The following is a 14,500-nucleotide window of genomic DNA, read 5'->3' on the forward strand; positions in this document are numbered from 1 at the left end:
GCCTGGGTGACAGAACGAGGTTCCGTCTCAAAAAAAAAAAAAAAAAAGAAAAGAAAAGAAAATTAATGAATATAAATTTGCCACTGTAACAGATTAAAGGAAAAAGTCTGACCTTTTCAATAGAGCTAGAAAAGTGTCTAATAGGATTTAGCATCAGCAAGTGAAGAATAGAGGGGAACTTCCTGATGGAAGAAGAAATCCACAAAAATTCTCCAGCAAACACTACTCTAAGTTGTGAAATATTGAAAGCACGCCCTTTAATATCAATAATAAGACAGGATGCCTGTTATCATCACTTTTTTTTTTTTTTTGAGACAGAGTTTCACTCTCATTGCCCAGGCTACGCTGCAATGGTGAGATCTCGGCTCACTGTAGCCTCCACCTCCCTGGTTCAAGCAATTCTCCTGCCCCAGCCTCCCAAGTAGCTGGGATTACAGGCACCTGTCACCACGCCTGGCTAATTCTTTATATTTTTAGTAGAGATGGGGTTTCACCATGTTGACTAGGCTGGTCTCAAACTCCTGACCTCAGGTGATCCTCCAGCCTCCACCTCCTAAAGTGCTAGGATTACAGGCATGAGCCACCTCACCTGGCCTGGTGTCAGAAGTGGCATCACTTCTGTTTAACAATGACTTTGTGGCCAAGAGTACCAAAAGGCAAAAGAAGAGAGAAAATGTTTAAGGACTTGGGAGCAGGAACAGGGACTCTTCTTAGTCTCAGATGACATGTCTACACAGAAACCCCAAAGATTCCACATTTATCCTACAAGGATTAACAAAAGTTTAGCAAGGTTGCCAACTTTTTTTTTAAATCAATATCTTAAAAAAGAAAACCTGCCATAAACAAAAAGTTTTTAAATGATATTTTTTCAAAGACATCGGAGACAAAGTCACGAATCATGAAGTGGCAGTTTGCAGAGAAATCTGCTTTGACCCTGTCCCCAAAATGACAGCAGAGAGAACCTGGCAGCCCCAGAAGTGGAAACCCAGGCATGGAGACTGGTCAGTGGGACAAAGGGGTGCTTTATACGGCTGATGGTCTGGAGCGGGAAACTAATAGAGAAGGATTTATTTCTGCTCAGAATAAGGGCAGAGAAGACACTGCTAAGGTGCTTCAGGGAGCTAACACGATTCATGTATTAAAAACCACCAAGAGTTGAAAGGCCCTGTGCTATGGCTGTGTCAGATAGAGGTGAGATGCACATCATTAAAGCCGCCGCTGAAAATGCCACAGAGCATGCTTGGAACCAAGTGTCTCACTTACTTTTGCCCTTGCAACACGCCAGCCAGCAAGCTAACCTGGACGATCAAAAAACAAACTTGGACTTGTCTGTTAACTTTAACACCTACCAAGTGGTTCAGTTTTTTTTTTTTCAATAAATATTATTTATTTTCATTGTCTCAAAATATTTCTTTTTTTTATTACACTTTTAAGTTCTGGGGTACATGTGCAGAACGTGCAGGTTTGTTACATAGGTATACACGTGCCATGGTGGTTTGCTGTACCCATCAACCAGTCATCTACATTAGGTGTTTCTCCTAATGCTGTCCCTTCCCTAGCCTGCCACCCCCTGGCAAGCCCCGGCGTGTGATGTTCCCCTCCCCGTGTCCATGTGTTCTCATTGTTCAGCTCCCACTTATGAGAGAGAACATGCAGTGTTTGGTTTTCTGTTCTGTTACTTTGCTGAGAATGATAGTTTTCAGGTTCATCCATGTCCCTGCAAAGGACACGAACTCATCCTTTTTTATGGCTACATTTTCTTTATCCAGTCTATCTTTGATGGGCATTTGTGTTGGTTCCAAGTCTTTGCTATTGTGAACAGTGCCACAATAAACATACCTGTGCATGTGTCCTTATAGTAGAATGATTATATTATATCCTTTGGGTATATACCCAGTAATGAGATTGCTGGGTCAAATGTTATTTCTAGTTCTAGATCCTTGAGGAATCGCCACACTGTCTTCCACAATGGTTGAACTAATTTACACTCAACCAACAGTGTAAAAGTGTTCCTATCACTGGTCATTAGAGAAATGCAGATCAAAGCCACACTGAGATACCATCTCATGCCAGTTAGAGTGATGATGATCATTAAAAAGTCAGGTGGTTCAATTTAATGGTTTATGTTTAGTGGTGAGTTTCACCGCCAGCAGCAATGCCAATATGGTACTCATTGTCAGCCCAGAAAAGGAACTCACTCCATTATTTGAAGAACAGAAGCAAGCTGTGGGAGTTTCTTAATCTGACACTAGTTTTAATGTGTGCCTTATCTTCATTATACCAGACACAATATCAATCCAGCAACCAGGCCACAATAATACTGACATCTATGCATACCGGGAAAGGCCCTTTTTTCCCACCTTCCAGTAAACAGTCTATACAGAGAATTTCTGAGCAGATTGATTGCTATATTTCCTTGTTTAGGGTCTTCTCTTATTTAGTGGGATGTGGAGATACCATGAAAATGGTTCCGTCTATCATGGTTCCCATGGAGTTAGTTCAGTCACCAAAGATTGATGAGATGCCGTTCGGTGGCTCCGAATCAAAACAGTACATTGATCCACTCAAACCACTAAGTGCTCCCTATTGTACAACATGCCCCGCTCTGCAGGAGGAAGCAGACTGTTTTGATTGCAGATAGTAATGAGGACATGGTTTTCTTCACATTATATTTTACTACTTTGCATTGAATGTGAGACAGATAAAATGGCATAGTGATAAAATCAATACAATCGCTAACTTTCCTATGTATACAATCAACCCTTGGTATTCTCAGAGAACTGGTTCCCAGACCTCCCGCAAAGATAAAATCCACAGATGTTGAAGTCTTTTACATAAAATGGTGTAGGATTTGCATGTATCCTATGCACATTCTCTAGTATACTTTAAATCATCTCTAGATATTCCTAATACCTAATACAATGTAAATACAATGTAAATAGTTCTTATACTGTATTTTTTTTAATTTGTATTATTTTCATTGTTGCATTGTTTTTCCCAAAATTTTCTTTCTTTTTTTTTTTTTTGAGACAGGGTCTTGCTCTGTTGCCCAGGCTGGAGTGCAGTGACATGCTCATGGCTCACTGCAGCCTTGACCTCTCAGGCCCCAGTGATCCTCCCAAGTAGCTTGGACTACAGGCATGCACCACCATGCCTGGCTAATTTTTTTTTTTTTTGTAGACTTGTCTTTTTACCATGTGGTCCAGGCTGGTCTCAAACTCCAGAGCTCAAGAGATCTGCACTCATCAGCCTCTCAAAATGCTGGGATTACAAGCATGAGTCACCATGCCCAACCCCAAATATTTTCAATTTGTGGTTGGTTGAACCTGCAGATGTGGAATTCTCAGGTACAGAGGGCTAACTGTGTATTATTCTGTGGTATGGATAAATATTACTAATTGATTTGATTCTTTTCAAAGGGTGCTGTCCCTTTGCCTAAAATGCAAATTCTAGCTAGTGGGATTTTTCTCCCATTCTGCTATCCATAACCAATCAGTTTTAATGTTTTCAAGTTCTTTATAAGATTTTGGTATGATTCACTAACAAACTCAGCTTCCAAAACCAATATGTATGTAAAGATTATAATACAGTCATTTTTTCAGACATGAGTGTAAATAAAACAGTACTTTAAAGTAAAAAATATACATATCAAACTGTAAGACACCTATAAGAATATATCTAACAAAAATATATAAAACATTTATACAAAAATTTTTGAAAGTACTGAAAGACATTTTTTAAATACCTAATAAATGGAAAATCCTTCCATATTCATGAATTGGAAAAGTCAATGTAAAAGTGCTGATTCTCCCTAAATTGATCTACACGCAATGCAGCTCCAGTCAAAATCTCAAACACTGTCTTGCTGAATCTGATTTATGCAGAAGGGCCAAGGATGGCCAAGGCTGTGCTGAGGAACGGTGGAAGGCTTGCCTTCCCAGATGGGCAGAAGTGGGGAGCCCAGATAGGGACCAGCCTGGATTTCTGCTGCACTTTTCCTACTAACTGGGACCTTGGCCAAGCAATGCCCCTTCTCTGGGTCTTTGTACCCTCGTCTCAAAACTATGCTCATCCTCAGCTCTTCCATTAAGAATCTCACATATTAAAAGTACATCCCAAAATGATCTGAAAATCCACACTATAATCCTAAAGTCACAAAGTCATTCTGACTTTCCTAAAGAAAACCTTTAGGAAACACACCTGCTTTTAGAACTCACCGGTAAACTCCATTCAAGCAGGAATGCCATCCACCCAACCACCCACGTCCTCAGCTACTGACGTAAGCAAGGCTGAAAGAGAAGTTGCTGCTTCGGTGCCTGGTGTGTAGCACACACAGCTAGCAGCCAGACCCCCCGCAAGCATGGACAAAGAGCAGGTTGTTGTCTGAAGCATAACCCTCCTTTTCCTTCTTTAAAGGTGACTTCATGTTCTCCTTTAGGAAAAGGAATAAGCATTTCTCTGCTGGGTTTCTGGGTGCTTTGTGTTCTAGGAAGGGATCTAATATGGTTTGTCTGTGTCTCCACCCAAATCTCATCTTGAATCGTAGCTCCCACAATTGCCACATGTTGTGGGAGGAACCCAGCAGGTAACTGAATCATGGGGACTGGTCTCCCATGCTGTTCTCGTCCTGACAGTGAATAAGTATCACGAGGTCTGATGGTTTTATGAGGGGGAGTTCCCCTTCACAAGCTCTCTTGCCTGCCATCACCCATATAAGATGTGACTTTGCTCCTCCTTGCCTTTTGCTATGATTGTGAGGCTTCCACAGCCCTGTGGAACTGCGAGTCAATTAAACCTCTTTCCTTTATAAACGACCCAGTCCCAGGTATGTCTTTATTAGCAGCATGAAAATGGACTCATACAAGATCAGAGCAGGTCTCTCCATCTGCAGAACACCCCAGGGCCCAATGCTTAACCAAAAAACAAGAACACATGGCCACCATAGCTGGCCTCAAGGTCCCACCAACTCAATGTCTGAGACTGAGGAGGAGGCCTCCGCCCCACCCTGTACCTGTATTTGATGTCGAATACTGTGGAGTCCTCATCCTCATCATCCTCTTCGTTCAGCGGCGCCATTTCCACTCGCTCGGCTGGAGTGGTGATGATATCATACTTGCGGGTCTTCTTTAACCTCTTTCCCGACCTGCAGGAGAAGCAGCACATTGGTGAGAACACAGCTGGAAGAGAAAGAGCCCCTGGGCCCAGGCCCCAGAGGACCTGATAGCAACTTAGCAGCCGGTGATAAGTCAGGTTTCCTTCCTCCAACCGAGAGCATGAGGATCTGACAGAAGGAAACCATGCTGCTGCCTCCAGGCTGGCTGCTGAGACTGCTCCCAGGAGATTCAGTTAACACTCTGCTGCCCCACTTACAGCCATGGGGCCTTGAGTGAGTGACCGACCTCACTAACTCTTAAAGCAGAACTCACTTTGAGCCTTGAGCACTAAAAACTGAGTAAGCATGATACGTAATACACAAATGCAGTATTTTGTTTTGTTTGTTTGTTTGTTTTGAGATGGAGTCTCCCACTGTTGATGGAGCTGGAGTGCAACGGCATGATCTCGGCTCACTGCAACCTCTGCCTCTTGGGTTCAAGTAATTCTCCTGTCTCAGCCTCCTGAGTAGCTGGAATTACAGGCACCTGCCACCATGCCCAGCTAATTTTTTTTTTTTTTGTATTTTTAGTAGATACAGGGTTTCACTATGATGGCCAGGCTGGTCTCAAACTCCCGACCTCATGATCTGCCCACCTCAGCCTCCCAAAGTGCTGAGATTATAGGCGTGAGCCCGGTCACAAATGCAATATTTTAAAAAGGCAAACTTCATGCTTTAAAAAGTCCCAAAGACCAAGATGTGCAATGAGGGCAGGGTTTGTCGCAGCCTGGCACTTGAGGGCACCACCCTATGGGCCAGCCAGCGGAGATCTGGGTCAGAAATGAGCTGCTCTGTGCTTATGTGATCAGAGGCAAGTCAGTTCATCTCCCTGAGCTTCCATTCCCTTGCAAATCAAATTGGATAGGAACAGCCTTCCTTGCAGGTGAGGGAGCCCTGCATGAGGTGATGCACTTAGGCCTGCACACGGCAGGCTCTTGGCAAAAGTCACTATTAGGATTGATAATAAATAAAGAGACATTAAACACGCTACCTCGTTTCTCCTAGGACAAGGGCTTATGGAAACAACTCAATTTTGTTTCCATCATGAGGATTCATGAGGAAAATGGTTACAATACTACAGAGTTTTGGTTTGGTTTTGCTGTTTTGTTTTTCAAAGACAGGGTCTCATTCTATCACCCAGTCTGGAGTGCAGTGGTGCAATCATAGCTCACTGCAGCCTCCACCTCCTGAGCTTACACAATCCTTTCGCCTCAGCCTCCTGAGAAGCGGGGACTAAAGGTGCATGCCACCACATCTGTCTGGGGTTTTTTTTCTAACTGTAGTAGAGAAGAGGTCTTGTTATGTTGCCCAGGCTGGTCTTGAACTCCTGAACTCAAGTGATCCTCCCACCTTAGCCTCTCAAAGGGCTGAGATTGACAGGTGTGGGCCACGTTGCCAGACCTAACACTATGTTCTTATCTTTAGGATGGTACAGGGTCACCGTGAACTGTAGGGAAAGCGCTGGCACAAGCCACTTCAGTCCCTAGCCTAAGACTCTGCACGAAGGCTACCAGAGGTATCAGCACACGGCTGGAAGGTCTAGGATGCCGCCGGGAATAACACTCTCAATGTGATGATTGAAGTTCTTTGTGTTTGTTCCTCCACTCTCTTGAATTTTTCCTAATTGCTTTGTATTCACTGGTGTCCCTCCTTTTTCAGAATATTTAATACTGTCTATGAGAAATCAGTCAACCCAGAAAGTCAAAAACAGGGCACCGAAGAATCAGGTTCCCTACACATTCTTCTTGCGAACCGTAAACTATTCCCGAGTGGAGACCACATCAAAGACACATGAGACATCTCTTTGTCTTCAGCACAGAGAAACTCTCCAGGTGAAATGAATGAAAACAGAACTTCACTTTCAGATTTTTAAAAAATCTCTTAGCAACAGCAACTTGGTCTTGTCTTAACTGATATGATTTACCAAAGTGTCACGTCATTGACATGAAAAGTTTCAATACTATGTCTTTGGCATAAAGCAACCTAGACAACCCATAGCACCCTCTTCTCATGGTTCCTTGGGTAGAGAAAAGGAGTAAAATTTTGGAAGAGGGGGAACAATTAACTGTAAAGTCTGATGATACCCAAGCCTCATCACAAAGCATTTTTCATCCCTGCTTTTATCACAGGTACGCACACACACACAGGCACAGACGTGTGTGAATCTACCTGGATTCTGAATGAAGGATACAGCATAGTACAAATGCCAAGCCTGGCAGTAACAGGATAAACCAAAGGGGCACAGCCAGTCACCTTGCCAGTGGCCCTGGGACAACAGTATTTAGGAAGCAGGCTTTGTGTGGGACTTAAATGCTAACTTTATAAACAGCTGGCTCCACATTCTCTCCCCAACAGATTCTTCTGTCCACCTCCCTCCAAGGAATAAAATAAATCTCTGCATTCTGCCCTAGATAACTTATAATCCCAGACCAATTCCATTTCAACACTGGAAGTTGGAAAGTCAAGACCAGAGGTGGCTTCCAAATGCCACAAGTGATCCAAGACAAAACCACAAGGAAAACCACCCAACCTGAAGCCTCGGAGACTAGGGTCAAACTCCCGATATACACGCCTTTCTTGGGAAGACAGCCCTAAATCTCTGTCCAGACAAGTTGTGGCTGTCTGGGAGGAGAGCTTGACTTTTGCAAAGGGGCAAGGCTGGGCTATCCATTTCTGACACATGCCTGAACAAGCATCTGGGGCAGCAGAAAATGAAATATCCTGCAAACCCAAGGACATGAGAAAGTCCCCTGTGGACCCTCAAAAAAAAACACACCCAGATGGCTTCAGGCTGAGGAGTCATAGTCATGTTTGCGACTCTTTTCTGGCTTTTGCAAAGCCCAGAAAACGCAAAATCGCTTAGCAAATCTCATTGCATACTTGGAACCTGATGCCTCATGTAGCCATTGAACCTGGGGCAGGATTGATGAAAGAACCTGGGAGAAGTCTCCGGAGGCTCTGACTTCAGCCCTGCCTCTCGGGAATTAATCCCCACCACCTATGAAATCACTTTCCTTCTCTATAATTTTATCATTCATGTATGGAAGTCTTACAATAAGAAAATTAGCCTGCTGAGCTAAAATAAGGCCCTTGAACATCAGCCCGTGGGAGAAGCAGGAGAATTGCACCAGCGACTAGAATGCTGTGACCCATGATGCTTTAGTGCAGCCTCTGCAGCCATGTGACCCAAGAAATTAAAAATTCTGAGATTATACCAAAGGTGTGATGGCCAGTGCTCTAGGACTTGAGTGCCCAGACATTTGGTCAGTGCTGTAGGACAGGGTGCCCAGACGTTTGGTCACACAGCCTCACTGTGTCTGCAAGGACGGACCTGGATGAGATCAACAGTAGAATCACCGGGTTCTTTGTACAGCAGATGACCCTCGCATCCCATCAGTTGAAAGCCTGAATAGAGCAAAAAGGCAGACCCTTCTCTCAAGGAGTAAGGAGAATTCCTCCTGTCTAATTGCCGTCCAACTAAGACATCAGTGTTTTTCCTGCCTTTGGACACAAACTAAAACATCAGCTCTTCGTGTGTCTGCAGCTTCTCAGCTTGTCTGCATTTAGGCTGGACCTTATACAATCAGCCCTCATGGATCTCCAGCTTACAGATGGCAGATCTTGGTACCTGTCAGCCTACATAATCACATCAGCTGATTCCTTATAATAAGGTTCTCTCTCTCTCCTTCTCTCTCTCTTTTCTCTCTTACTCTCTCATTGTCTCTCCACATACACACACACACATATACACACACACACACACACACACACACACACACACACACACTCTCTCACACACCCTATTGATTCTGTTTCCCTAAAGAACCCTAATACAAAAGGCTACTAGCAAGGGTCCTCATGCATACTTCAAATGTCAGTTTTGACATAATGAGCTGGAGAAATTACATTTCAAACAACCAACTCTCTGAGACACAACTCTCCTTATAAAAGAAGAGCAATTTCTGCTGTTTCCACTGCTGGGTGTGTTAATAGGGATAAAACTGAGACTCTTGAGAAATTTAAAGACACTGAGACACGTTCCCAACCGAGGTGCACCTGCCATGTTGACAAGGGTCTCCTCGTATGGCGGGTGGGAAACCTTGCAGCGTTTAAATGGAGTTGGGGTACAGGGATGGGGCAGTGGGATTGGGGGTGTGGGAAATCTTCACACATTTTTTGTTGTTGTTGTTGAGAAAGAGTCTTGCTCTATAGCCCAGGCAGGAGTGCAGTGGCACGATCTTGGCTCACTGCAACTGCTGCCTCCTGGGTTCAAGCAATTCTCCCTGCCTCAGCCTCTGGAGCACCTGGGATTACAGGCACCTGCCACCACACCCAGCTAATTTTTGTACTCTTAGTCGAGATAGGGTTTCTCCATGTTTGCCAGGCTGATCTCGAACTCCTGACCTCAGGTGACCCACCGGCCTCAGCCTCCCAAAGTGCTGGGATTACACGTGTAAACTGCCACACCCGGCACGTTTCTCAAATTAAAAGGAGAACTCTTCCTTTGCTAACTGTGCACCAGTCAGAAGCCAGGAAATTCAGGACCAAAGTCGATGAGCATTTTCCACATACCTTCAGATCCACAAGCCTGTCAGAGGCCAGTGGGCTCAGAGAACAGTGCAGTTCTGCCTCGCAGAGACAGAACGTGAGAAAGTAGGAAAATAAAGCATATTCAAAGTCTAAAAATCCTCACCAAGTCTGGCTCTCTCTTCTCTAAGTGTAGATTCTTTAATGTGTCTTTTTAAATAATAATTCACTAGGTACTAGGCTGGGCAGAGTGGCTCACACCTGTAATCCCAGCAATTTGGGAGGCTGAGACGGGGGATCAATTGAGGCCAGGAGTTAGAAACCAGACTGGCCAACATAGCAAGACCACCATCTCTACAAAAAAACAGAAAAAAAAAAATCTAGCCAGGTGTGGTGATACACACCTGTGGTCCCAGCTACTCAGGAGCCTGAGGTGGGAGGATCGCTTGATTCCAGGATCCAGTGAGGCTTCAGTGAGCCATGATCACCCCACTGCACTCCAGCCTGAGTAACAGAGTAAGACCTTGTCTCTAAAAAAAAAAAATCAATAACAATAATAATAATAAATAATAGGCCGGGTGCAGTGGCTCACACCTGTAATCCCAACACTTTGGGAGGCCAAAGTAGGCAGATCACATGAGGTCAGGAGTTTGACACAAGCCTGGCTAACACAGTGAAAACCCATCTCTACCAAAAAATACAACAATTAGTTGGGTTGGGTGTTGTGGCACGCACCTGTAGTCAGCTACTCGGGAGGCTAAGGCAGGAGAATCACTTGAACTCAGGGGACGGAGGTTGCAGCGAACCGAGATCTCACCACCACACTCCAGCCTAGGTGACAGAGTGAGACACTGTCTCAAAATAATAATAATAAAATAGTCCGTAAAAGTTGAACTTTTCCTGGGTGCCAGTTAAGCAATTTACATTTGTGATCAAATGCAAAACATCTAAAGGCACGTGCTGCTGGTATCCCTGTCTTACAGCTGAGAAACTGAGGCTCCGGGAGGCTGACTTGCCCACAGCTATGTAGCTAATTAGTGGCAGAGCTAGGGTGTGAAGCAGGCAGTCCCGTGACCAGGAGAATTGTAGTAGGGTCTCCTTCCCACGTAATTAAGTGAAAGTACCGCACAACTACCCATGATCTGAAATGCGCCACCGAGCTAGGCGAGCACAGGGCTTGAGAGTAGAGACCATGGAATCAACCCAGGAAAATCACAGGGCAAAGTGAGCACATATGACCCCTGACAGGTCGAGGGTGTGCTCCAGCTCAGACCACCCCAACAGATGGCCTTCAGCCATTCCTGGCGTGCCCAGAGGCAAAGCCCCAGCTCTGCCACTCCCACTCACTCCCATCCAAGAGCCCCACTCCATGCCGCACCGGACTTCACGGCCACTGGACTTTAGCCCTAAAAAACTCTTGGCCCTTCCTCATCACACTTTCTGGAAAATGTCACTTGGCACAGTTCACACATTCCTATTCCACACTGATCTGGACACACTTTTTTTTTTTTGAGGTGGAGTTTCACTCTTGTTGCCCAGGGTGGAGTGCAGTGGTGCAATCTCGGCTCACGGCAACCTCTGCCTCCCGGGTTCAAGCAATTCTCCTGCCTCCATCTCCTGAGTAGCTGGGATTACAGGCATGCACCACCAAGCCCAGCTAAATTTTGTGTTTTTAGTAGAGACGGCATTTCTCCATGTTGGTCAGGCTAGTCTCAAACTCCTGACCTCAGGTGATCCACTCGCCTCAGCCTCCCAAAGTACTGGCATTACAGGTGTCAGTCATCAAGCTCAACCAATCTGGACACACTTCTAACAAACGCTTTCTAAACTGTGACTGCCTCAGGAAGTGTGCTGGTTTGCAGCCGGCCCACGTCCACTCCCTCCCTCCTTTTGGCATCTGTATCCTCTGTGCCTTGGATGCAGCCCCCTCCCACATGGGCCCGGCCACACCCCCAGCTCTAGGCGTGGACGTGAGCCTGGAGCCTGAGCCAATCCTGACATTGCCACACCCAAGCCATGGCAATGGCAGGGGAGCAGGGCAGAGGGAAGAAGAAGGCACTACCAACCCACGCCAATGAGCCTCTGCTGTGAGGGCTAGAACCCAGCAGATGAGTGCCTCTCCCAGTGGCCTTGAGGCCCAGATGACATAAGCCATCATGCCACCATCTAAAAACAGAAAATAAAGGCAATATGGTAGAGGGCAGAAAGGAGAGAGAGAGAAAAACCAAGTCCTAAATCAACTACCAAGCCAGCTCTCCTTAAAAACTACAAGGCTACTCCCTTTTTCACCAAAGGTAGCTGGTGTGGGATTTTCTGTCACACATGACCTGGCAAACCCTAGCCGCCTCGAGGTCTCAGGGAAGGCACTGCACGAAGGGAAACCACCACTGTGATCACAACCCCTTCTTGGGGCTTTTTCCACAATTTTCTTAGGGAGCCTTCCACATGTAAGTATCATTCCCCTATATCCTCAAGCCTGTTTAAACCCCAGGACTCTGCCTCTTATAGAAACAAGGACCCATACACACGAAGCAGAGTGACATTTTTTGCTTAGGGCTACCTGTGGGCAGGCTTTCCATGAGGACAAACAACCAGCAACTGCACCTCCCGGAACTGCCACGAGCCTGAGGCAAAGGAAGAGACTACACAGAGTGATGACGCTGAAGTCCCCTGGGTGCCTTCGTGGGCAGAGGGCCAGCCCTGGGGACAGGGCCTTCATCTTACCCAGAGACACAGGCAGCTCAAGGACAACACCTGGTTCTAGAAAGAGCCCAGGTTTGGCCAGATGCGGTGATCCATGCCTGTAATCCCGGCACTTTGGGAGGCCAAGGCAGGTAGATCACGAGATCAGAGGTTTGAGACCAGCCTGGCCAACATGGTGAAGCCCTGTCTCTACTAAAAATACAAAAATTAGCCAGGTGTGGTGGCGCATACCTGTAGGCCCAGCTACTTGGGAGGCTGAGGCAGGAGAATCGCTTCAGCCCAGGAGGCGGAGGTTGCAGTGAGCCTAGACTGCAACTCCAGCCTCGGCAACAGAGTGAGACTCTGTCCCAAAGATAAAACAAAAAAAGAGCGAGCCCAGGTTTGCAGTCAGACTTGGGTTTGCAGCCCAGTGCCCCCACGTCCACAGCCTGTCTCTGCAGCTGCATGCTGGGTGATGTTGGGGGCCAGTAATACAGCAGCCTGCAAGGACAGCCCAGCTAGCACCTCCCATCCAAGAAGGAACTTGGGAAAATACAGAAGTGAAAAGACACCACTGGCCCATCTTCCACAGCAGGAATCTTTCTTTTCTGTGATAGGCTACTGTTAACCGGGAGACCTCAACCTGGCTGAGACGGCAAGTGGCCATTTTATTAATAAGTAAATGTCCATATTGTCTTCACAGGAATAGGCAAGGCCAGAGAATTTCTAGAAGAGATAAAGCACCCTTCCGTCCGAAACAAAACTCATTTCTAACAAGAGAGAGATGTCCAAACTTATTTCAGTCTGAAATATAATCCTGAAGCCAGAGGGTTTGTTTACTCAATGGACTGTTCACCAGCTGGTCAGATACAGGTTTCGTGTGAGGGCTCATATGTGCCACTTACACAAACAAGGAGGCCAAGGGAGGGCACCAGAGCCTGGCAGGCCGCAGCGAGGGAGGCCTTCTTTCCTTGTCCTTCCCACAAAGAAAACAAACAGGACTAAATGCTGTAGACTCAGTTCAGTTTCTAGTATGACCGTCAGAGCCACCGACTCAAAGTGCAGAGACTGAGGTTCAGCACTGAGCCCTGCTATTCCCTTGTCTGTGTGCTTCTGAGCAAGCCTCTCATCCTAAACCCGAATTTCTTCATCCATTTCTACTTCCTGCCAGGTGTGGTCGGGGTTCTGATGACAGAGCTCTACTTCCTCCAGCGGGCCATGAGCTTTCCTACTTCTCCTGAAGCCATTCCAGGACACCCCAACCAGGCAGGGTTTTTTCCTTCCGAACCCTGCAGCTCCTGCAGCCCCTCTTCATAGGCACATCCCTGCTGCTGGGCACTGTCTACACGTGACCTCCAGGCATGCGGGCCCCTCCTGCGTCATCCACGGTGCTGGTGTGACAGTAACGACAGGCACTGTGAGGTGGCAACCCTGAATGCCAGGCCATGCACTCGTGATCTCATCACAGCCTCCAGCCAGTGAGGCAAGGAGAGTTCCCACTATCAAGGCAAGAAAAGCAAGGCCAGGAGGCACTGAGTCACCTGCCGAAGCAAATCCAGGTCATCATACCCCACAACCGGAGCCCTTCACCCTGCAACAAGAGGGCAGGAACTCACCTCAGATCTCTGAATGTGCCCCAACCCTAGGGCTCAGCACTCAACAGACAATTCTTAGGACCCAGAGGCACCCCTGTAAGTTCTTTTGGTTGCCAGCCAGTTTCTGCAATGTCCAAAAGCAATCAAAAAAAGCTTGTGTCAACAAAAGGAGGGCACGCTGCGCCTCTGACTAGATCTCATAAAGATTTCAAGCCACCTAATTAATCTACAAGTTCAGTGAAATGCAGTAAGATACGGACCAATTTCTGTTGGGGATCTGAATGAGCTGATTCCAAAATTCATGGGGATGGGGGAAGCAGCAAGAATGGAATAGCCAGGAAAATTCTGTAAAGAAGTCAGATGGTAAAACATGCTGTAAAACTACAATAACTGAATACAGTGTGATATGGTTTGGATCCCAGCTGATCCCAGCTGGACCACTCCTAACCTCAAGTGATCCACCCACTTTGGCCTCCCAAAGTGCTGGAATTACAGGTGTGAGCCACCGTGCCCAGCCAACTCAGTATAAATTTTTTAAAATTTG

General features: G+C 46.2%; 1 protein-coding gene across 4 annotated transcripts in view; it reads right to left on the minus strand.

Moving 5' to 3' along the window:
* The window catches only part of FAM174B (family with sequence similarity 174 member B), a 49,767-nt gene that overhangs the window by 19,802 nt on the left and 15,465 nt on the right, over positions 1-14,500 (minus strand). For 3 of the 4 annotated variants that reach the window (XR_001821560.2, XM_017518011.2, XM_017518018.1), the window contains exon 2: positions 5,012-5,143. Coding sequence is in view for 2 of the 4 variants with exons in the window: in XM_017518011.2 (XP_017373500.1) it covers positions 5,012-5,143 (132 nt within the window). In the remaining 2 variants the exon portion in view is untranslated. Of the gene's footprint in view, positions 1-5,011; positions 5,144-13,977; positions 14,081-14,500 lie in introns of all 4 variants that reach the window. The other variant, XR_001821567.2, reaches the window with a different exon arrangement.

The sequence above is a fragment of the Cebus imitator genome, unplaced genomic scaffold (genome assembly GCF_001604975.1).
Source record: "Cebus imitator isolate Cc_AM_T3 unplaced genomic scaffold, Cebus_imitator-1.0 Scaffold19, whole genome shotgun sequence".
NCBI classification, from domain to species: Eukaryota; Metazoa; Chordata; class Mammalia; order Primates; family Cebidae; genus Cebus; species Cebus imitator.